The sequence below is a fragment of the Rana temporaria genome, chromosome 10 (assembly GCF_905171775.1).
Source record: "Rana temporaria chromosome 10, aRanTem1.1, whole genome shotgun sequence".
Taxonomy (NCBI): Eukaryota; Metazoa; Chordata; class Amphibia; order Anura; family Ranidae; genus Rana; species Rana temporaria.
In genome coordinates this window covers 29,137,526-29,160,412 of record NC_053498.1, presented here as the reverse complement: position 1 = coordinate 29,160,412, position 22,887 = coordinate 29,137,526, and the positions used below count along the sequence as shown (strand labels likewise).

Genomic DNA, 22,887 nt, shown 5'->3' with positions numbered 1-22,887 from the left:
CCTCGCTCCACTCCCCCTCCTCTCCGTGGCACCTCCATTGAAACTGTGGGCACCCGGGGGTGACAGTGTGATGCAGTTGATAAAATGATTATTTTGTGTTTATGTTCTCTTTCTCCTAACCACTCAAATATTGCTTTCCTTTCTTATATTGTTTTGTTTCTTGATATGTGTGTATATATTTATATGTGTGTGTGTGTGTGTGTGTGTGTGTGTGTGTGTGTGTGTTTCAGTATTCTGTGAGAAAACATTATTTTCCTAGAGTAGAGTCATGATAGAATTGAAAACTGAAAACAGATGTCTCCAAACCCCCATTCTACTGCACTCCTAATCAGCTGCTACTCGTCTCTCCTCCCACTGAAGAAGCAATATGGCGACTGAGTTTAAAGCCTTGTGGTGAAGGGACAGATGTAATAAGAAAAGACTATATGAATGAGCCAATCAGATACACCCATATGAATGATGCTTGCTTATGTCACTTTGTCTATAAAGCTGTGATACCAATAAAGTTCGGCCTCTTTGTGGGTTGGAAGGCATGGAGGTCTGTGGTCTGAAATATTGTCTAAAGTCTACAGATTTTCTTTGCCATGAATTTGGTTCAGAGGCAGGATAGGTTATGCCCTGGAATTGTGCCAGGGAACGTCTATATCAACAGCGTACGGCTTCATGGCTGGGCGCACACTGCGTATGCGTGAGTCTCGCTGCATTCTCCCAGTGGACAGGCAATCTTTTCGGACCTGTGACATGTCCCAGAAGATTTCCGAGAGGAAGGGGCTGCCTAGAGGGAGAGGAGGAGCCATCTAGGCGACCCGTAGGAAGAAGCAGAAAGTGGGACAGGAAGTCCTACTCAAAACTAAGCACCCACTCCCTCCCCCCCCAAAAAAATGAGTAGAACTCGGCTTTAAGGGGCTTCTGTAATTTTTTTCTGCCTTTAAATGCCCCTGCATGTTAGTCATTTGGGTTAATTTACTAAAGGCAAATACACTTTGCACTACTAGTGCACGTGGAATTGCAGTTGTTGTAGATCTAAGGGGAAGATCGAAATTAGGGGAAGCTCTGCTGATTTTATCCAATCATGTACAAGCAAAAATGCTGTTTTTTTATTTTCCTTGCATGTCCCCCTCAGATTTACAGCGAATGCACTTCCAAGTGCACTTGTAGTGCAAAGTGGATTTGTCTTTAGTAAATAAACCCCTATGTGTCCATGCACACAAGTGTTTACAGGGAAATGGGCATTTAGAGGCAGGAAAAAAAATATCCAATGCCTAATGCGTGTACACGTCCGTTTAATACTGGGCGCATTTAGCACTTGAGCGTAAATTCATTTTAATTGCCAGAATAAATGATTATTCTAACCAATGAAATTAATTAATGGGCAAGCGCATGATTCTGCCAAAATACTGCTGCCAGAAGCAAAGGCGTCCAGTGGGCATGAGGTGTAGAAATGTCCAATCCCTATGAATAACATCAGGGCTTTTTTTTTTTCAAACAATAGGTGCTGGAACTTAACTACAACCCTACACACACCCTCCAAATCACATCAAATAGTGGGTGTGGTCAGTCAAATTTCACGAACAGTAGGTGGGTCCAAGGATTTTTACCAACTCAGGCGAAGGTGCATTTTGCCGCCCCCCTCCCCCCCAGCACGCACGCATAGTTAGGGTTCCCCTAATTGCAAGTCTCCTCTCTGTCTTGTCCTCCACAGAAACCTCACCTCATTTTACATTACACAGCACCGCACCTCTGAACCCCTTTTACATTACACAGCACCCTGCACCTCTTGACCCCCTTTACATTACACAGCACCGCACCTCTGGACCCCCTTTACATTACATAGCACCGCACCTCTGGCCCCCTTTTACTTTACACAGCACCCTGCACCTCTTGACCCCCTTTACATTACACAGCACCCTGCACCTCTGGACCCCTTTTACATTACACAGCACCCTGCAACTCTGGACCCCTTTAACATTACACAGCACCCTGCACCTCTGGACCCCTTTTACATTACACAGCACCTCTGGACCCCTTTTACATTACACAGCACCGCACCTCTGGGCCCCTTTACATTACACAGCACCCTGCACCTCTGGGTCCCTTTACATTACACAGCACCGCACCTCTGGGCCCCTTTACACAGCACCGCACCTCTGGGCCCCTTTACATTACACAGCACCGCACCTCTGGGTCCCTTTACATTACACAGCACCACACCTCTGGGCCCCTTTACACAGCACCGCACCTCTGGGCCCCTTTACATTACACAGCACCGCACCTCTGGGCCCCTTTACACAGCACCGCACCTCTGGGCCCCTTTACATTACACAGCACCCTGTACCTCTGGACCCCTTTTACATTACACAGCACCGCACCTCTGAACCCCTTTTACATTACACAGCACCACATCTCTGGACCCCTTTTACATTTTACAGCACCGCACCTCTGGACCCTTTTTACATTACACAGCAACACTCTGCACCCCTAGACCCATTTAGATTTACACAGACACCCCCCAGCTCTGTCCCTTCCTACATTAATCATGCAGATGGAGAGACAGTGAGCAGGGCTGAACAGAGGGCAATCACCTGCTGGTTTACTTACGTTAACTTCAGCAGCTGAGAGCTCTCTACTCAGCACTGCTCACTGTCTCTCTCTCTCTCCCCTGCTTACCCTGCTGCTGGATGCTTCAAAAGTTCAGATCGATGTAGAAATTAAAACCAAATTTGGTGCCGCCATGCTGTAAACACAGCATCATTTCCCATACGGCCAATCACCACAGAGGCACAGCGCCTCCCACTCTGCCGCCCGCCAATCGCACACAAACGAGCCTAGAAAAAAAAACTTTTCCCCGTCCGGTGGGCGAGGAATTAATTTTTTTTCTAGGCTCGTTTGTGCACGATTGGCGGGCGGCGGAGTGGGAGGCGCTGTGCCTCTGTGGTGATTGGCCGTATTTTAAATGATGCTGTGTTTACAGCACGGCGGCGCCAAATAGAGAGGCCAGGAGACAGACCACCAGGAGCCCTAGTGAAGTGCCGCGGCTATGGTGCGGGAGGCGGCGAAGGACAGGTTTTAATTTTTCCCCGAGCACTGCGAGCAGGGAGCTTTTTTTTGGCGCCCCCCCAGGGCCGGGTGGGTCTTAAAGGGGCATTAAATACCAGGAGTGCAGAGCTGTCACTTGTAAACACAGAATCCAGACTTCTGTGTTTACAAGTGATTGTGGTGAGCAGACACCAAAGGGTCTGAGCCAGAGGTGGTGGAATTAAGTTCCACCAAGTTCCCCCTGGAAAAAAAGCCCCGAATAACATGCTTGGGAGTTGTCCTAATCTCACCAGTGAAGGGTTACGTCTCTGTGATGTACAGTACCTGCTGCAGCAGCTTTGACATACAGTATGCAAAAGAAAAAGGTTTTAAAATTGCCAGCTACCATTTTAGGCTTTTTTTGTTTGAAAGATAAATAAAACAGACTCCTCCAGGGATCTTCTGTGTACTTTTGGGACATTTGGAGCAGTCTGTATACTGTTAAAAACAAAAATAACTGCCAATTAGACATGTGCATTCGTTTTCGTCCGAATACATTTTCGTCCGAATTTCAGCTATTTTCGTTATACGAAAACCGAAAGATCCAACATAAACAAATGCTTTATTTTCCTTTTCGTGGGTCGAATGTGCCTAACATTAAGAGCCGGTTCACACTGGGGCGGCACGACTTCGGGGGCGACTCGGCCAGGCGACCTGAAGACGACTTCTAAGGCGACTTGTAAAACGACTTCTGTATAGAAGTCAATGCAGGTCGCCCCCAAAGTCGTACAAGAACCTTTTTTCTAAGTAGGAGCGACTTGTGTCGCTCCTATTAGAATGGTTCTATTCACTAGAATGGGACGCGACTTGTCAGGCGGCTGTGTCGCCTGACGAGTCGCCTCAGTGTGAACCGGCTCTTACTCTATTAGTCCAAGATTATTCTACATAGAGAGAAAAGATTTGACATTATAGAGAGAAAAGATCGCTGCTGGAATTGGGTGGGGCAAGGAAAATAAAAATAATGATGATGATGAATCACAGCGCGCACCTTTCTCAAGCACCTTTCTCAAGAGTTTGAGTAAGGTGCGCGCTGCGATCCCCCAGAACTTACAGTGCTAGTACAAAAATGCGTTGCATTCTGGGTCCTGTGACGTCATCCCCCCTCTCTGCACGCCGTTGTGTCCCAGTGTGCGCTTCAGCCCTCTATCTAGCTGCTGCACAGTTTACCTGGAAACTTCCTGTTTGGGAAAACAAGCACCTGCATTCATCTCTGCAACACACAGCAGCTGCTACAAGTGGACTTCACCAATACGGCCAAGAGACTGATAGGTAGATTCAGGTAGGGGCGCGCAAATCTAAGGCGGCGTAGCCTAGCGTGTTTACACTACGCTGCCTTAAGTAAGAGAGGCAAGTACTGTATTCTCAAAGTACTTCCCTCTTTACTTAGGGCGGCGTAGCGTAAATGCGGCAGGCGTAAGGGCGCCTAATTCAAATGTGTTGGAGGGGGACGTGTTTGATGGTAATGAGGCTTGACCTCACGTTTTTTACGGTTTTTTTCTATCTGCGCATGCGTCGGGCGCCTACATTTCCCAGTGTGCATTTCGACGTGGACGTAAACAATGTAAATCCCGATTCGCGGACGACTTACGCAAACGACGTAAAAAATTTGAATCTCGCTGCGGGAACGGCGGCCATACTTTAACATTGTTATTCCACCTAATAGGTGGAATAACTTTAGGCCTGCTAATGCCTTACGGAAACGGCGTAAATCGACTGCGGCGGCCGGGCGTACGTTTGCGAATCGGCGTATCCCCTCATTTACATATTCTACGCCGACCGCAATGGAAGCGCCACCTAGCGGCCATCCAAAATATTGCAATCTAAGATAGGCGCAAGCCGTCGTATCTTAGATATGTTTAAGCGTATCTCTGTTTGAGCGTACGCTTAAACATAGGTCGGCGTAGATTCTGAGTTAGGTCGGCTTATCTACTGATAAGCCGGCCTAACTCTACCTGAATCTACCTATGACTGTCCTATGGACCCCATCTTTATGCCTAAATACAGTAACTTCTATGTGAGTAACTTGATGCTGTTTATACATTAAAAGTTTACAGTCTTTTCTAAGTGGCGCCTGTTGTTGTTTTCTTTCTGTAAACTGTACAACGCTGCCATCGTACATTTCCGGTGAAATGCGCGGCCTATATATATATATATATATATATATATATATATATATATACACACTTTTTTTTTATTTTTATAAATGTAATAAATGTCATTACAAATTGCACAGATGACTTTGGAAACATTGTTTATTAGTGTCGTATGAATCATAGAATTCTAGCTTTGCTCTGGCAGAGGAGCTTGCTACAGTATTTGGGGAAATTTCATTGATTCTTTGTTCTCTCAATCAACCATTCATTTGCTTTATTTCTTGGAGAATTTGTCTTTTATCTTCTTGCCCAAGTCACTGAAAAAGTCCCTGTTGATACAGAAAAGAAACAAATGATTTATTATAAAAAAAGAAAAAATCCCTATTTGTAACTTTGATCTTCTGTTATTACCCTTTCCACATTTGCAAAATGCCTATTATCATTTGGGATTCACATATACAGTTAAAAAAAAAGACTTCCCACAACATGATTGTAACGGTCACCACCGTTTACGACCTTCCATCCCATCCAAGACAGCTCATCTGACACACAGACAAACCAGCAGGCCTCACATTTCCCAGAATAACGAGACTTGCTCCGTGTTCTCTGGTTTCAAATGAAGACAATTTTAATGGTTTCTTCTCAGCTTATATACCGTACAAGGCATTAAAGGAACAATCAACTCCCCACCCACACACTAAGGCTAATTACTAACCATTCTAGACAGGTCGGCGCCGGCCTATAATTATCATGTCTAATCACTGCACATTCCTTAATTAACAGCATAACAAACAAAACCCCATCACACACTGAGTTCCCTAGGCAGACATTCCGTCTCCGCATACAGCTTGACACCTATTCACACCTCTGAGCATCACTAGGCTTTAGACAGTGTTATCACACATAAACAGTATTTAGCATGCATAATTAGAGTTCTGGGAGCAGACCTGGGTTAACACCTTTACACAAGGACAATGGAATGTCTTCCAGGCCCTGACTCAATTAGCATGTCACTAGTCAGGGCTAATCATAGAATGAGTCACTATTGACTGGTTGGGCCAACATCCTGCAGTATCTCAAAATCCTGCAATACGAACTATCAGTGATGTCCTATCTCATGTAATACATGAATTATGATTCACTTGCCACCCCATGCCCAAAGGGCACAGGGTGGACTCAGACCCAAGAGTTATCAGTGACGCTGACACAGGAGTATCCCCCATCCTCACAAAGTCTCTGGGTGTCCCGGGTCATTCCGTTACAATTATAAAATACCAAGTCAAAAAATGTTTTGCTTTTTTATTTTTTTAACTTTGTTCTGTGTATAATATTTTAAAATGATTCTTCTTGTTTGCATTCCAAAGTCAACTTTAACCAAACAATTACCTGTACTTGGCTTTAAATTGGCCCAAAGGGACCCTCCAAGATCCCCAACCATATCCAGAGATATTTACCTTCCCTCCAAGCCAGAATTGTAGCATCCCTACTTGCATAAGAACACCTATCTATTGTCTGACTAAGCTACCAGCATTGCATTTTGGAGTTTCTGAGAAGATGGAGACATTTGGGAAGTCTTTGGAAGTGTAAGCCCAGGTTCAGGGAGTTTCCTGGGTACATGCAAGAAACTTTGGGCCAGATCCACAGCCAGCCAGCGCAACGTAACTTTTTCCATTTAAGTTACACTGCCGCAAAGTTGCCAAGTTAGGTGCCGATCCACAAAGCACTTACCTGGAAATTTGCGGCGGTGTAACTTAAATCCGTCCGGCGCAATGCGGGCCAATTCAAATGGGCGAGTCCCATTTAAATTAGGCACGCTCCCGCGCCGGACGTACTGCGCATGCTCCGTCGGGTATATTACCCGATGTGCATTGCGCTAACAGACGTCGCTCCGACGTCATTTGCTTAGACGGTAACGTAAATGGCGTCCAGCGCCATTCACGGACGTCTTACGCAAACGACGTAGAGTTTGAATTTTCGACGCGGGAACGACGGCCATACTTAATAGGGCTTAGTCAAATAGGACTCAGCCCTATTTTTACACAGCGTAACTCGACGTAAACGACGTAGAATTAGCGCAACGGGCCCATCGGAACATTCATGGATCGCCGTAAGTGTTCATTTGCATATTCTAGGCCGGCCGCAATGGCCTCGCCACCTAGCGGCCGGCCTAGAATTGCATCCTTAAGATCCGACAGTGTAATTCAATTACACATGTCGGATCTTCTGCCTATCTATGGTAAACTGATTCTGTGGATCAGTTCCATAGATAGAAACAGGGATACGACGGCGTATCAGTAGATACGCTGGCGTATCCCTTTTGTGGATTACCCCCTTTGGACACATTTAAAGGTCAATCAAAAATTTAGAGCAGCCTTTCTTAAAGCGGTGTTCCAGCCACGATTTTTTTTTTAAAGTCAGCAGCTACAAACACTGTAGCTGCTGACTTTTAATAAGGACACTTACCTGTCCAGGGAGCCCGCGATGTTGGCCCCCCGAGGTCGAAACGTCCATTGGATCGGGTGTCGGCGCTGCCATCCTAACTAAGGGAAACAGGCAGTGGAGCCTTGCGGCTTCACTGCCCGTTTCCTACTGCGCATGCACGAGTCACGTGGCGCTTTGTGAATGGCCAGCGACAGCGCGCCCAATTTCCCAGGAGGCACTGCGATGACCAGACCGAGGAGCTCCGCGGAGAAGGAAGTGACAGATTAGGAAGACTGCCTAGCAACAGCCATTTCTGGTAAGTAAACATTTTTTTTTTTTCAAATGTTTTTAAAAAAAATTAAAGGAGTGTTTTAATGTAATTTTTTTTAGTGAGGACCTTCGCTTTAACCAGGGTTTCTCCAGAGATTATAAAAAAGGAAGATTAATTGCGCTAAACCAAAAAATGAACATATGTTAATCAAACATATTGAACGTGTACTGAGGTGCATGTGCTAAAAAATTCTTAGATTAACAATCTGAATTTATACACCATTAAAGTAATCCCATGTGATCAGAGGGCCCAAAGCCACCTGGCCCTACTGAGCAATGCAATATAGTGAGAATTGCCACGTAGGCGTGACAAATTATTAAATAAATTGGAATTAAAGAACCACAAATAAGTGAATAAAGTCCATAAACTTCAATTTAGAAATGAATGTGATAAATCCAAGTGAAAATGAAGACACCCGTGAGAGCTTTAAAGACGCTGGTTGTAGCATTAAACGTGAATCCACCACCGATCACACAGCTGCTTACCAGAAATCTAGGTCCTGCCGGACCACTATCAACATGTCTTTCCACCATAGATGTCAAATCCGCAGAAAAGTTCACCACTTGCGCTGGGACCATGCCGTGCTCAATGATGAAAAAACACAAAACAGGCTCCACATAGCATAAAATCCGGGTGAATTTATTTAAAATAAAGTAAAAACAGGTATACAACTCACATTTGGGTTGATAAACCAAGCAGTTGGCCTGTAACGCCGGCCGGACGTATCAGGAACAAAAGCCACTCGTTGGAGAAATGAAGGGGATGGCGTCCACACGTCACTCACTCCACCCGACGCGTTTCGTGAGAAATCACTTCGTCTCGGGGTACGAGTGGCGTGGGACGCCACCCCTCTTTATAGGAACACATTAGGCTATCAAACAATCGAGTCATAATTACCAAGCCCCGCTCCGGGATCCCCGCGCACGCCGGAAGTGTAGCAGATCAACATCCGGGTCATTGGGTTGTCCAGGACTCAATGCCCATAGGACGCATGACAGCTCCGCCCAAAGGGGGCTGACACCTATGACGCGCGCATCACTCACCAAGGCGAGGCATGACGGGACCACCCTCACAGGGGCGGGACTGTATGTGTCACGGCTCGAGTGCTTGAAGCTCACATTAAACAGTTAGTGGCAGTAAATATCAACTTGTGCCCATGACTACACCTCGTGTGTCATGGAGCATCATCGAGTTAACCATTCAATAAAGAGAATTTAAAAAGAAATTAAAATTCAATCAAACCACCTTCAATCGTAACCAAGCCTCACTGTGGGTCACTCACGCATGCGCCGGACCAACAAAACCCAGTGGTTGCGCTCCACAGGGCGTTGTACTAGCCATTCTCAGGACAGATTCACCCGTATCATAAAGGGATAAGTGAGAAAGTCGTGGCAGTGTCACACAGTGAGCTCGACATGTTATTATATGGCCCATATCCAAAATTAAATTCAGAGTATAAGGGACATGTGTAAAATTATCTAAACTTAATCAAAAGTTAAATCTTGTACATATGTGAAAATATAAATATATTAATTAGTGATAATTAAATTGATTCTATTATATGGGCAACCACAATAATCAAAGTCCCATATATTACAAAATGTGATCACTATGGATCTTAAGTGAATACCCAATAGACCCCTAATACGGGGAATATTCAATTAATAAAAACTAGTACATGATTCGAAACAATTAATCCCAATCCATAAATCAACATAAAAATATATAAATCTAAAATTTGGAAAAAGGGGACTTGCCCTAATATCAATGAAGGCTGTCACCAAACAGTGTATCCATGATTAGTTTTTTCCGTCAGAACAGAAAAATTCAATCCCCTGCCAGAGAAGTCTCAAAACTGACCACCATGGACTAAGCATTATTTATAAATGCATTAATGTCAGTGTCCACGTTGAGGCCATGAGGAAGATATGTCCTCAATCTGTGGATCCATGCCATTTCAGTTTTCGAGATCTCTCTAATTAGGGAACTCCCCCTCCAGTTCGGTTTGTATTTATCGATACCCACAAACAGAGTCCCCTCTGGATTTCTATGATGAACCAAATCATAGTGTCTCGAAACCGAATGGTTTGGAAAGCCATTTCTTATCTTAGCTATATGTTCGTTTAATCTGATTTTTAATTCCCTCTTGGTCCTCCCTACATACTGAAGCCCGCAGGGGCATTGGAGTAAGTAAACCACCCCCTTACTGGAACAGGTAATGAATGGTTTCACTTCATATGTTCGACCAGTGCTAGTGGAGGAGAAATGGGTGATCTTCCGATCTCGACATTTATTTAGAGAACACACCTGACAGTTTTTGCATCTGTGATAACCCGTAAGGGTTTGCCAGAAAATTCTTGTTTCGCTAGGAGGGTCCTGGACACTTGGGGCCACACTGGCTCCCAAGGAGGAGGCACCGCGAAACACCACAGATGGTCTTGCTGGTAACACAGGTGCCAGTACAAGATCACTTTGCAGTATATGCCAGTGTTTTCTGATTAAACGTTTAATATTTTGATGTTGTACTGAGAAAGTAGTTATAAATGGCAAAGAGGAGACTTTGTTTTCCTGTTTAGTCTGCACCTTTAACAGGGATTCTCTCTCCATGTTACGGGCAGAGCATACCGCCTGGTCCAGTATCAACGGGTCATACCCCTTCTCAAGAAATTTGTTTGATAGAACAGTTGCCTGGGTATCGAAGACTTCAACTTCTGTGCAGTTGCGTCTGATTCTGGTGTATTGTCCCTGAGGAACTGCCTTTAGCCATGGACCGTAGTGGCAACTGTCCACAGGAATGAACGAGTTCCTGTCTGTCGGTTTAAAAAAAGTACTCGTGACAAACCTGTCACCCACTATGCCAATGTTCAAATCCAGGAAATTTACCAGAGTCTGACTTGCAGAAAAAGTGAATCTGATGCCTCTAACATTATCGTTAAGGAAACTCATAAACACGTCCAACTCGTCTCTATCTCCATCCCATAGGAGGAGGACGTCGTCGATATACCTGACCCAAAGGGCCACTTCGGGTCTTTGGCAACCATCGACGACGTCCTCCTCCCATTTGGCCATGAAGAGATTCGCCAAGCTGGGGGCATATTTAGCCCCCATGGCCACTCCTCGGTCCTGGCGAAAAAAACAGTTGTCGAACCAAAAATAATTGTGACTTGCTGCAAACTGCAGCAAAGTCATAATAAACTCAATCTGCTCTGAGACCAGAGTTGAATCCTTGGTTAGGTAAAATCTTACAGCCTCAAGACCTAAGTCGTGGGGGATTATGGTGTAGAGGGATGTCACGTCAGCCGTGACCATCCACACACCTTCCCTGGGGGCCATTCCCGATAGCAGGTTAATAACCTGCTTCGTGTCTCCAATGAAGGAGGGTATCTTACGCACCAGAGGTTGCAAATAAAAATCAATGTACTTGCCCACCCGGGACGTGATGGAATCAATCCCACTGACAATGGGACGTCCCGGGGGGCAAGTTTGATTCTTATGAATTTTCGGGAGATAGTATATCACCGGTGTGCGAGGAGCCACTGGTACCAGGAATAAACTCTCCTTTTCATTTATAATCCCTTTCTGAAGGCCTTGATCCACAATAGTCTCCAAGTCGCGTTTGTACTTGACTACCGGGTCACGGCTTAGAGGGGTATAAGTGTCATCGTCGTCCACGATGCGGTGCATCTCTGCAACATAATCGCATCTATCTAGGACGACGATGCCACCCCCTTTATCAGCCGGTCTAATGACAAGCGATTTGTTAGAGCATAACGAATCGAGTCCGATCTCAAGGTCTTTATTCAATTTTGCCCTCCTGATTTTCATATTATCCAAATCTTTAAGAACAACGTCCCTGAACACCCTTATACTCGCTGGTAGGGTACCGGGATTGAACAATGAAGCGTTGGATAAATTTGAATGTCTATATTTTGGGGCATGCTGGGGACCTTCAGTAATTGGATTCATCAAGAAATGTCTCTTAATGCTCAATTTTCTTGAAAACTTGTGAACATCCATAAAGGTTTGAAATTTGCTCAGATTTCTCGGAGGTGCAAACTTCAAACCTTTATCCAACAGCCTCTTTTCAGAATCTGTTAGTGTTTGTTGACTCAAGTTGTAGATCCCAATACCTACACTCTTCTTCTCTTTGGATGCTTGGGCTCTCCTCCCCCCTCTGGTCCCTCTCTTGGTTCTGTAGGCCATGCTGGGCCGTGATGGCTCCTGGGAAAACCCCAATTATAGGGTGAGCGAGATGGTGGCGGCCCCTGTATGTTTTCAGGTCTAAAGTTCCCATATCCCCTATCCAATGGTCCAAAGCCAGGTGGAGGAAAGAATCTTTCCCAACTGTTATATGGAACATCTCTGGGTCCGAACCCATAGGGTCCCATTGAATCTGATAGGGGAAAGAAACGGTTTTGGGTTGGGATATTGAAATCATAACTGCTCTCTCTTCTATTTTGAGGATTAGACTCCATTTGTGTGGAGTTTCTACGTTGAAAAGAGGTAGCCTGATTTCGACCTACTGGAGAGTCGCTCCTATAGTGTTGAAATTGGGCCTCCAATTTGTGATTTTTGGATTTATGTCGGCCTCTAATAGGAGTATTAGATTGAGCCATATCTTTTTTGGAGTTTCTCAGTTTAACTCTGGGTTTCTGCTGAGCCTGAGAAGATGTTGAAGTGCCTGGTTGATCTGACCTTTGGTTCGAAACCAATGTGCGCTGAACAGGCACAGGAAGAGTACCTGAGGCTTGTGGGGTAGTGTCCATGCCCTCTCTGTCTTCAACCTCTGAGGCGATCTTTTTTTGCCATTTGAATACCAACCTTGACTTATAATCATCTAAGTCGCGATTGTATTTCTTTTTCTTTTTGACTTTCTGGTCTTTCTCCTCTTTTTCAAGATTTTTCTGTAGGTTGGTAGAGTATTCTTGATATTCCTCCCCTTTTTTGAAAGGGATCAACAACTCTTTAACCAACTTAATCTCAGAGTCTAGTCTGATCAGTTTGTCTTTCTTCCTCTCCGCTAGAAAGCGCAAGAAGGAAGTGCCAGCATCGTTGAAATATTTGGCCCAACCGATCAGATCAGACTCGTCTGTCTGGGGACTGACCTCCCACCGTAGGCTCCTAGGAACCATACCGCTCTTGACATAGGTTTCTAAAAAAACTATGTCCCACTGGGTATGTATTTCTGCTGTCATGAGGTTTTTCAATCTCATGAAGAGCCCACTTACTTCAGAAGTGGTGGGTATTGGGGTGGAATCAAACACCCCTACTGTATTGACTACCCTATTTGAACGGAAGTCAAATATATCCATGGTGACCCTATAGGGGTCACCATATTACACATGGAAAAAGAAAATATGGACGGGTTTCGCACTATAAATTAGTGCTTAATGATTAAGCACTAATTTATAGTGCGAAACGCGTCAGCTGTTTTACTCCCGTGTAGTGTGCTGTGACTTGTAGTGCATTTTTCCTTTTTTTAAATAAAGACAGCCATCAAGGTTTTTTGGAGTGCGGCTGTCCATATTTTCTTATTCCATTTGTTGCCTTGTGCATTGCCAGCACCCTTGATCTTCTGAGACCATACTGATCATCCTAACACAATCCACCTGGAGCGGTAACTTTCTTTCTTTCTCCAGAGATTGTTAGGGGTTTCTTGAACAATAAGCAACTTCTGCCTCTGAGTTGAGTGACCACTGACACCAATGATCGCTGCGCTATCTGTAAGGCCCCTTTCACACTTAGTTTTTTTTCAGGCGGTACAGCGCTAAAAATAGCGCCTAAATACCGCCTGAAAAACTACTGGACAGCCTTTTCAATGTGAAAGCTTGAGGGCTTTCACACTGAGGCGATGCGCTGGCAGAAGAGAAAAAAATCTCCTGCAAGCAGCATCTTTGGAGCGGTATGTATACCGCTCCTTCTTATTTAAAACAATGGGAAACCGCGGTAATACCGCCCGCAATGCGCCTCTGCAGAGGCGCATTACGGACGGTATTAACCTTTTTTCGGCCACTAGCAGGGGTTAATACCGCACCGCTAGCGGCCGAATCCCGCGGCAATTCCGACGGTATAGCGCCGCTATTTTTAGCGGCGCTATACCGCCACCGCACCTCCACTGCCCCGTGTGAAAGGGGCCTAAAGGTCGGATTCATCCCAATGACCACCAATGTAAGGCGCATTCTTCTCCATGACTATCACCCTGATGTACTGTCAGCTGTAGATATAATAATTATTAGGAGGCGTTCCCTGTGACCTATAGCTTATTTTGTTTGTGTTGAAATGGTTGAGAAAGGCTTAGACTGTGAAGTGCAGTGTTAATTTTGTCGACTAAAATGACTAAAACATTTTAGTCGACTAAATGAATACTATTTTAGTCAACTAAAATACGACTAAACCTAAAATGGCATTTTAGTCATAAGACTAAGCCTAAATTTAAATTGGAGTTCAAAATTAACACTAGTCTGTAGTGTATGTTCACACCTCAATAACATAAATAATAATATATTTGATTTTTCACTCCAGCAGTATATAATGAGTTTGGAAATTGTAGAGAAATGTTAACAAATGCATTACAATTTAACTACTTGGCAACCGGCTCATAGCCGAATGACAGCTACAGGGCGGTTGCTTAACTCTGGGAGGGCGTACATTGACGTCCTCCCAGAAAAAAACCCTGGGGCGCGCACACGGGAGTGTCCGAATCAGGGATCACGGTAAATGGACGCTGATAGCGGCCATTTACCACGTGATCGCTCCGTCCAATGACGGAACGATCACTTGTAAACAAACCGGCATCATGTGATGACGCCGGTTCCTCCCTCCCCTTTCTGTACCGATCGGTACTGTGTGAGAGGGGGAGAGTGGATGGCAGCAGCACTGTGGGCTGGATCTGTGACAATTGCAGTCACAGATCCAGCCATCCATCCATGCTCAGCCTTCCCTGTTTCATACTGTGCAATACCCTGCCCATACTCCACAATACTCTGCCCATACTCCACAATACCCTGCCCATACTCCGCAATACCCTGCCCATACTCCACAATACCCTGCCCATACTCCACAATACCCTGCCCATACTCCACAATACCCTGCAATACTCCGCAATATGCTGCAATACTTCACAATACCCTGCAATACCCCACAATACTCCGCCATACCCTGCAATACTCCGTAATACCCTGCAATACCTGGCAATACTCCGCAATAACTGATTTATTTATTTATTTATTTCAGGCTTCCCAGCCTAAAGGTGAGATGTGGGGTCTTATTGACCCCCATATCTCACTGTAAAGAGGACCTGTCATGCCATATTCCTATTACAAGGGATGTTTACATTCCTTATAATAGGAATAAAAGTGATCCAAAAAAATTTGCGGAAAAACGTGTCAAACTAAAATAAATAAATAAAATAAATAAATAAAGTTAAAATAACAATAAAATATATATTTTTTTTAAGCGCCCTGTCCCCGTGTGCTCGCATACAGAAGCGAACGCATATGTAAGTCCCGCCCACATATGAAAATAGTGTTCAAACCACACATGAGAGGTATTGCTGCGAACGTTAGAGCGAGAGCAATAATTTTGGCCCTAGACCTCCTCTGTAACTAAAAACATGTAACCAGTAAAAATATTTAAAACGATTTTTAAGTAGCGAAGTTTGGCGCGGGAGTTGTCCGGCTGCCATGAGAGAGACCTGTCAAAGTGGGCCAGTCTGGATGAAGTCCAGGGCCGAATTTTAGTCCCAGTCCAGCCCTGGGTGGTGGGTGACATCATTCTCACCTAGGCAAGAAAGTAGGAAGTACATGTAATGCCAATGAGCCATTTCACACCCCCCCTCCCCCATAAAAAAAAAAATCAATGTCCAATTGTGTATTGGGAGGGATACATTTTTTTTGGCAAATTGTGGGAAAGGGTGAATCAGGTCCTCTTTAGGCCTCTGGGTTCCCCAGTGCACTGCACGGCATATCTCTAACAAACCAAATGAGAGCAGAGAGTGGTGACTCTTCATAGATTGCCTTAGTTCCAATAGGCAGCAGTTTCTCTAAACATAGACAAAGGAAAAGGGTTTGATACCTTGTTTTGGTACCAAATTCACTGTCACGAGCACGTTCATATGCACTCTTGAGGTGTCCTTGAGCTTTATTTGCAGCTCCTTTGATTGAGGTTACAATAGAATCAAACTTCTCTTTCACTGGTGACTCTTCTGATTCAGCAGAGCTGGGCCCTGAAATTTAAGAAGAAGTGATAAAAACCAAGCATTATTGGAGATTCCGTTTAAAATAAATAGTTATAATTAAAAAATACTGTTAAAGGCTGACTCCATCAAAACTTCTGGTTATGTAGTCAGATTTCGTGTTTGGATTGAAACTTGGTTGTTTGCTAAGAGCAAAAAAAAAAATATTTTTAAAATGAGGTGATTGTAGCCGTATTAGTGCACTTGCGACAGAAAAAATTGAATACTGTGATCCTTTTTTTATTTGCACTAACATACAATTTTCCAGGACAAGCTCGAACCCCTTTCTTCAAGGTCGAAGCAGTACTAACATACAAAGTTGTAGCAGAATGGTAAAGTAAGACAATCTCTGAGGGGAAAACAAAAAAATGTACATAGCTATGGTAATTAAATTAGGATAGTTAACAAGATAAGACAGAGAGAGCTATAGACTGGGGTGGGGGCAGTCACAGAGGGAGTCGTAAAGCTGTAGGATAGCGATTTAGAAAGCCCAGGTCTAGATTTAGGCCATTATCGTTTGTGAATTATCATTCTTGGTTCAAAAGTTTTATTTTACTGAATATTTTTGAAATTCCTTTTAAGAACAAGGACTGCATAGTGTGGTCCGGTTGTGAGAAATGATGTCCCACAGGTGTGCAGAAACCATCTTCCTTATGTAAAAACAAAAAATGACGCTAGAAATAGTCTGATATAGGTACTAGACAAACCATTAGACAAACAAAAATGTCATAAAACATACATCATTGGAATAATGACATCAAATAATCCCATAAGGTGCTCAGTGCTCAAAAGATGTCTCCTAGGGGTTGGTGCTCAGACTGGGTGCCCAGGGATGGACTGGCCATTGGGACTACAGGGAGTTTCCCAGTGGGCCGATGGCTCAGTGGGCCGGATTTAGTGACAGTGCACCGCCGCCCCCCTCTGCTCCTCTGTCTCTCCCTTCCCGCAGCGCTCACCTCCTCTCCCTCCCCGCAGAGCTCACCTGGGGGGAACAAAGAAGCAGGGGAGGACCAGAGGAGCAGGGGGATGACAGAGGAGCATGGGGGAGGGGACAGACAGCTGACTCAACAGCTATGGCCTGGCAGTTTCTCACTTCTGCCTAATCTTGTCCCATAAGGGGGGGCACCAAACGTATTCTTTGCCCCGGGTGAAATAATGTGTAGCTTCCCTACTGGTACTGCCTATAAGAGTACCAGTACCAGCCATTCTACTCTAATAAACTAAAACGGCTAGTGGCTAGTGAAGGGGAGAGGGTCTTGGGTGGCCGGGGGGGTGCGGGAGTTGTCTGGCCGCCGTGGGAGAGACTTGTCAAAGTGGGCCAGTCTGGATGAAGTCCAGGGCCAAATTTGTGTCCCAGTCCAGCCCTGTGGGTGCCCCACATAGATGTACACTCACCACTGGCTATAGACCATCTATCTCCAGTATGGTCTAGTATTGTAAGCATGTGGGGATGGTTGCGGAGTTCCGTGGGAAAAAAAACATCTGTCTTTTTTCCCGACGGGAAAACCGCTCGTGTGTACCGGGCATATGAGGCTGATTACAAAATCTGGCATACCTGCTAACACAGTGAGTGCAATGATCACCACAGAGATTGCAAGGATTAGCTTCATCTTCACCACAGCTAGAGATCACACCTGTAAGGAAAGAGTAGAGAATCTTCATGCAATTACTATGCAGGGTCACAAGTATAATTCAAGTACAGTAAAACCTTAAAGCTGATTTCTTGGCAGGTATGATAGACATAAAGATTGGTTACAGGATGAGGATGAAGAGAGGACCCGTAAGTGAAAATGAAACTGCAGCAGAGACATAAATGTTCCACTCCCCCACCAGGCAGAGCTGTGCTATGTTGCGGGCTATGTAAATATCAGGACTAAATAGACAGAAATACAAATCCTTTGGTGGCTAAACCAGCTTCTGTAAATGTATTTTATATGTGTTTTTTCTTCGAATTCCAGTTTATTATACCATTTGTACACTATATATACACTAGCCGATGTAGCACCCCCCCTAGTTAGGCTGTTAGGCTAAAATTTGTATTTATTTCTTACTACACTGTAGTCCGTGGGGCAGTAATCTATTGTTTTTGTCTGGTCAGTGTCCTAGCTGGGTGTTTGTCTTCTCTCACCTGCTTCTGGGGGAAGTTTCAAGATTATAGGGTAGGAAGAGTCAACTGTCCATTATGAATATTTATCATGCCTCAGCCAATCACTCTTCCTCTACAAGTGTGCAAAGTTTGTTGTCTGGGGGACCTACGGCTGGGGAGCACCAATTTTTCAAAGCCGGGCACCCCTTCTGTAGACTCCCATGTTAAACGTCAGTCTAGTCATGGGCACAGTGAGGCACGGGCACAGTGAGGCACAGGCACAGTGAGGCATGCACATGGACACAGCACGTCAAAGTGAGGCACAGTGAGGCATGCAGATGGACACCCTAGGCTTATACTCGAGTCAATAATTTTTCCCAGTTTTTTTGTGGTAAAATTATGTAGCCCCATTTCTCCTCTACAAGTGTGCAAAGTTTGTTGTCTGGGGGACCTATGGCTGGAGAGCACCGATTTTTTTAAAGCCGGGCACCCCTTCTATATAGTAAATACCGTATAACTTTTTTATAACATGGTAAGACACATAAGATCAAGAACATGGGGACAGGACCTCAAACTAACTAGAGAAAAGTATAAAACAAATCTTAGAAAGTATTATTTTACCAAAAGAATAGTTGATGCTTGGAATAGACCAGCCTTTTTCCACCAGGGTGCCTTCAGGTTTTTTCAGGGGTGTCTTGGCAAACGGCCTAAAAATTGCCCTTAAATTGTATACAAGCCGATGGAGCCTGCCTGTTAGTCATACAAAGACTACCAGTATAACAAGACTAATCGAACACCACCTCCAGTAACTGTTTGTTCGTCTCATCCCTGTAACCTTCAATAAAAACACTGACAACAGCATATCTTTTAGTGGACGTGGGGGTCGGCCACAGCTTTATTTTGGTAAATCATAACTTGAACTTTATTAACCTCTCATAGGTTGCTCACCAGGGGGAAGCAACCAGCCAGCCGCCGGCGTAAGCCGACGGGCATAATAGCCTTCCACCTCTCCTTTCCATAACTTTATTCTCCTGTACCGCCAGCTGTGACTTCACAAATAACCAATAAAACACTTGCATATACCAATGCAAATTGAAACCAGGGCCTGCAAGGCCAATGACATATCACCCGTAAAAAAATAAAAGGTATAGTAAAATTTTCTTTTCTTTTTTTTTTTTTTTTTTTTTTGGTTTTTTTTTTTTTTTTTTTTTTTATATTCTCAATGATATTTTCTCTTTTTTTTTTTTTTTTTGTATAAAGGGGGTTACAAAACGTAAAAGAAAACAGCCTCGTAGCACCAGAAAAATAGGGGGCGGGAGGGCGGGGAGCTTCCTCTGCTGGCGCTGCTGCAGGTAAGAGGAAGCAGGAGGGGTGGAATCCCTCCTTAAAAACCTCTGACCCAACCTCCTAAGCACTTGCCCCCCCCCCTTCTCTAAATCTAACTGGTCCTGGGCTAGCCTATGGGGGGGGGGGGCTCCATCTAACGCAAGGCAGGGGAGGGAGAATGAGGCTCACTGTTAACCCCTTCCTAACTATCCCTGCCTATTCGATTAGTCCGTGGCACCTAGCCCTAATTGGCCCGGTGCCAACCACCAATCATGTCATCGATTGATAAGGAGACATCAGGCAGAGCATTCGTTTTTCCTCCTCCCCTGCCTCTATTCATCAGTACTGGGTTCACATTAGCTGAGTGAGGCAGAAAAAACAAAGGGGGGGGGGGCACTGGAATACTGGTCAGTACCAGTGTGCAAAGGTGTATTTGCTTTGGAGGAACATGACCTTTAATATTGACTGTCCTACACGAGTGGATGTTGCTGCGTTATGTAAAACTATTAGTTTTGTTTTTTTACATTTTAGAATGGGGTGCACAATTGTAAAGGGTGCCTTGCCCAGAAAAAGGTTGAGAATCAGTGGAATAGACTTCCAGCAGAAGTCAACAGTAAGACAGTCTGTGTCCAGGGCTGATCACTCGCATGTGATCGCTGCATGACTGATTACATGCGATTGGCCACAATCAGCTGCAGGAGCCGGCAGCCTTCCATTGCTTTCAATGGAGCTGCCTCCTGCAGCTAATCGCAGTAACCCCTGTTGGGGTTTTCCATAGGTGTGCACAGCCTATTGCATTAGGGTGCGCACCCCAAAACTCAAACACATATGCATGTGCATACTGTATTTACCGGCAGGGTCAGTAGAGCAGTGGACGGTGTCAGTTTTATTAACCACCTGAGGCCTGCGCTATAGCCGAATGACGGCTACAGCGCGGACCTGAAAATCCAACAGGACGTCAATTGACGTCCGCCCCTTTCCTCGTTCCCCGGGCGCACTCCCGAGCACGACAAATCGTCGTGAATGGCCAATCGGAGTGGCCGTTTGGTAGGCGATCTGTGCGGCCAATGAGAGATGATCTCATATGTAAACATATGAGATAATTTCTCATTGCCGGCTCTCACAGAGACAGCGTCCTGTCGGGGAGAGAGAGGAGACTGATCTGTGTCTCTTGTACATAGAGACACAGATCGGTCACCTCCCCCAGTCACCCCCCTTCCCCCACAGTTAGAACACTATGCAGGGTACACATTTAACCCCTTCCTCACCCCCTAGTGTTAACCCCTTCAATGCCAGTCACATTTATACAGTAGTTAGTGCATATTTATAGCACTGATCGCAGTATAAATGTGAATGGTGCCAAAAATGTGTCAAAAGTGTCCCATGTGTCCGCCATAATGTCGCAGTCCCAATAAAAATCGCAGATCGCCGCCGTAACTAGTAAAAAAAAAATTATAAAAAATAACAATTCTGTTTATTTTGTAGGCGCTATAACTTTTGCGCAAACCAGTCGCTTATTGCGATTTTTTTTTTACCAAAAATATGTAGAAGAATACGTATCGGCCTAGACTGAAAAAAAAAAGTTTTTTGTTTTTTTTTTAAAATTGGGATATTTATTATAGCAGCAAGTAAAAAATATTGTATTTTTTTTTAAAAAAAATTCGTACTTTTTTGTTTATAGCGCAAAAAATAAAAAACGCAGAGGTGATCAATAACCACCAATAGAAGGCTCTACTTGTGGGGAAAAAAGGACGTCAATTTTGTTTGGGAGCCACGTCGCATGACCGCGCAATTGTCAGTTAAAGCGACGCAGTGCCGAAAGCTGAAATTTCACCTGGACAGGAGGGGGGTATATGTGCCCAGTAAGCAAATAGTTAAATAATTTATTTATTATTTTTAACATTTTTATTTGTTTACATTTTTTTTTTTTACAATTTCTTTAGGAGCTCCATTAGGGGGCTTTGGAGAAATGTCAGGGGTCTAAACAGAGAGAATCTGCACCACACGGGGTGATTAGGGTGTGCCCAGGCACACCTGGCACACCCTGTGCGCACACGCCTATGGGGTTCTCACATCTAAACCAGAGGCAGAGCACATTTGCAGCTGTGAGTGAACCCTAAGTGGGTTCAAACGTGCTTGTGACATACATAGATCAGGCAAATCCGGCATCATCAGGCAAAAAATAAATAAGAAAATTGGGCAAAACTCGATGGATCATTTGATTTATATAAAATTGTTCCTAATAATGGGATCAGTCAAGGCAATTACCCTGCCTGATTAATCCCATTCCCATTCTATGACTATTTGGCAGTGCCAAAATCATGAAATTGTCCCTTTATGCCAGCCTTTCCCAACCGTTTTACCACACAGGAAGCCTTTATATAATTTTTTACATGTTAAAAAAATAAAAACATAAATATTTAGATTTTAAAAAAGTGGGCCAGATTCAACGATCCACTTAATCTTTTTCTCCATCATTCATATTTTTATTGTCATATATCAGATGGCATATTCTATAAATAAAATAATGTAACATACTGATATACACATTAGTATATACTGTAACAGATATATAAACTTAATATTGTTTTGCCATCAATGCAATATATCAATAACCATAACATGATATAAAATAAGGTATTATAAGATTATGTGTGTCAGAAAAGCTTAAAACAATGTAATATATACAAAATGTTTCATAATATACAAATAAGATAATGATTATTAAATTGTGCCTGCAGTTTTGACCAAAGGCAATACAAAGGTCCTCCGTAGTCGGTGAACCTTGTCCTGTATACAGACAGAAGATACATTCAGAACACTCACCTGGCAAGAGACAAATAGCTTCTGATCCTGTGATTACAGGCGCACATCCTCTTATGTACCCGTGCCCCTCCCCCATTGCATGCCCCCCCTTACCCTCTCCTCCCATGAAGGATGAGGAACACAATCTGTCATTTGCAAACAAAGCCTTCAATTAGTTACTGTGAAAATCTCTACAGAAAAGTAGATAAAAGAGACCAAAACTTTGTTTATAAGTAACAATGACTTGCCTTGGAACTTTAAACTTTGCTGTTCAAAGGTGGAATTTATTGTTTCAAATACTAGGATTGAAGGTGTTTACCTAGTGTGATTGATCCTGCTTCATACAGAACATCTATGGCCATCTGAAAGTGCCACGGGCAGGCATGAAATTGTGCCTCTATGCCAGCCTTTCTCAACCTTTTTACCCTAGAGCAGTGGTCTCCAAACTGTGGCCCCGAGGCCAGATGTGGCTCTTTGCTTGCCTTTATCTGGCCCTTGGGGCACCTTTCCTCCCACT

General features: G+C 44.2%; 1 protein-coding gene across 1 annotated transcript; it reads right to left on the bottom strand.

Annotated features, from left to right (window-relative positions):
- Positions 1-5,309: 5,309 nt before the first annotated feature.
- LOC120916475 (apolipoprotein C-I-like) lies at positions 5,310-22,472 on the bottom strand. Its single transcript, XM_040327460.1, has 4 exons — positions 22,392-22,472; positions 17,709-17,787; positions 15,994-16,144; positions 5,310-5,497 (listed from the first exon to the last, which is right to left on the bottom strand). Exons 2-4 carry the CDS (start codon positions 17,761-17,763, stop codon positions 5,443-5,445), a joined length of 261 nt encoding a protein of 86 aa, XP_040183394.1. The 5' UTR covers positions 17,764-17,787; positions 22,392-22,472; the 3' UTR covers positions 5,310-5,442.
- Between the last annotated feature and the right edge of the window lie 415 nt (positions 22,473-22,887).

Excerpts from the sequence above, each read along its gene's own strand:
- LOC120916475 (XM_040327460.1), bottom strand. The coding sequence starts at position 17,763 with ATGAAGCTAATCCTTGCAATCTCTGTGGTGATCATTGCACTCACTGTG. Across the intron at positions 16,145-17,708 it reads TGCACTCACTGTGTTAGCAG|GGCCCAGCTCTGCTGAATCA; the intron begins GTATGCCAGATT and ends CTTAAATTTCAG. Across the intron at positions 5,498-15,993 it reads GAATTTGGTACCAAAACAAG|GGACTTTTTCAGTGACTTGG; the intron begins GTATCAAACCCT and ends CTGTATCAACAG.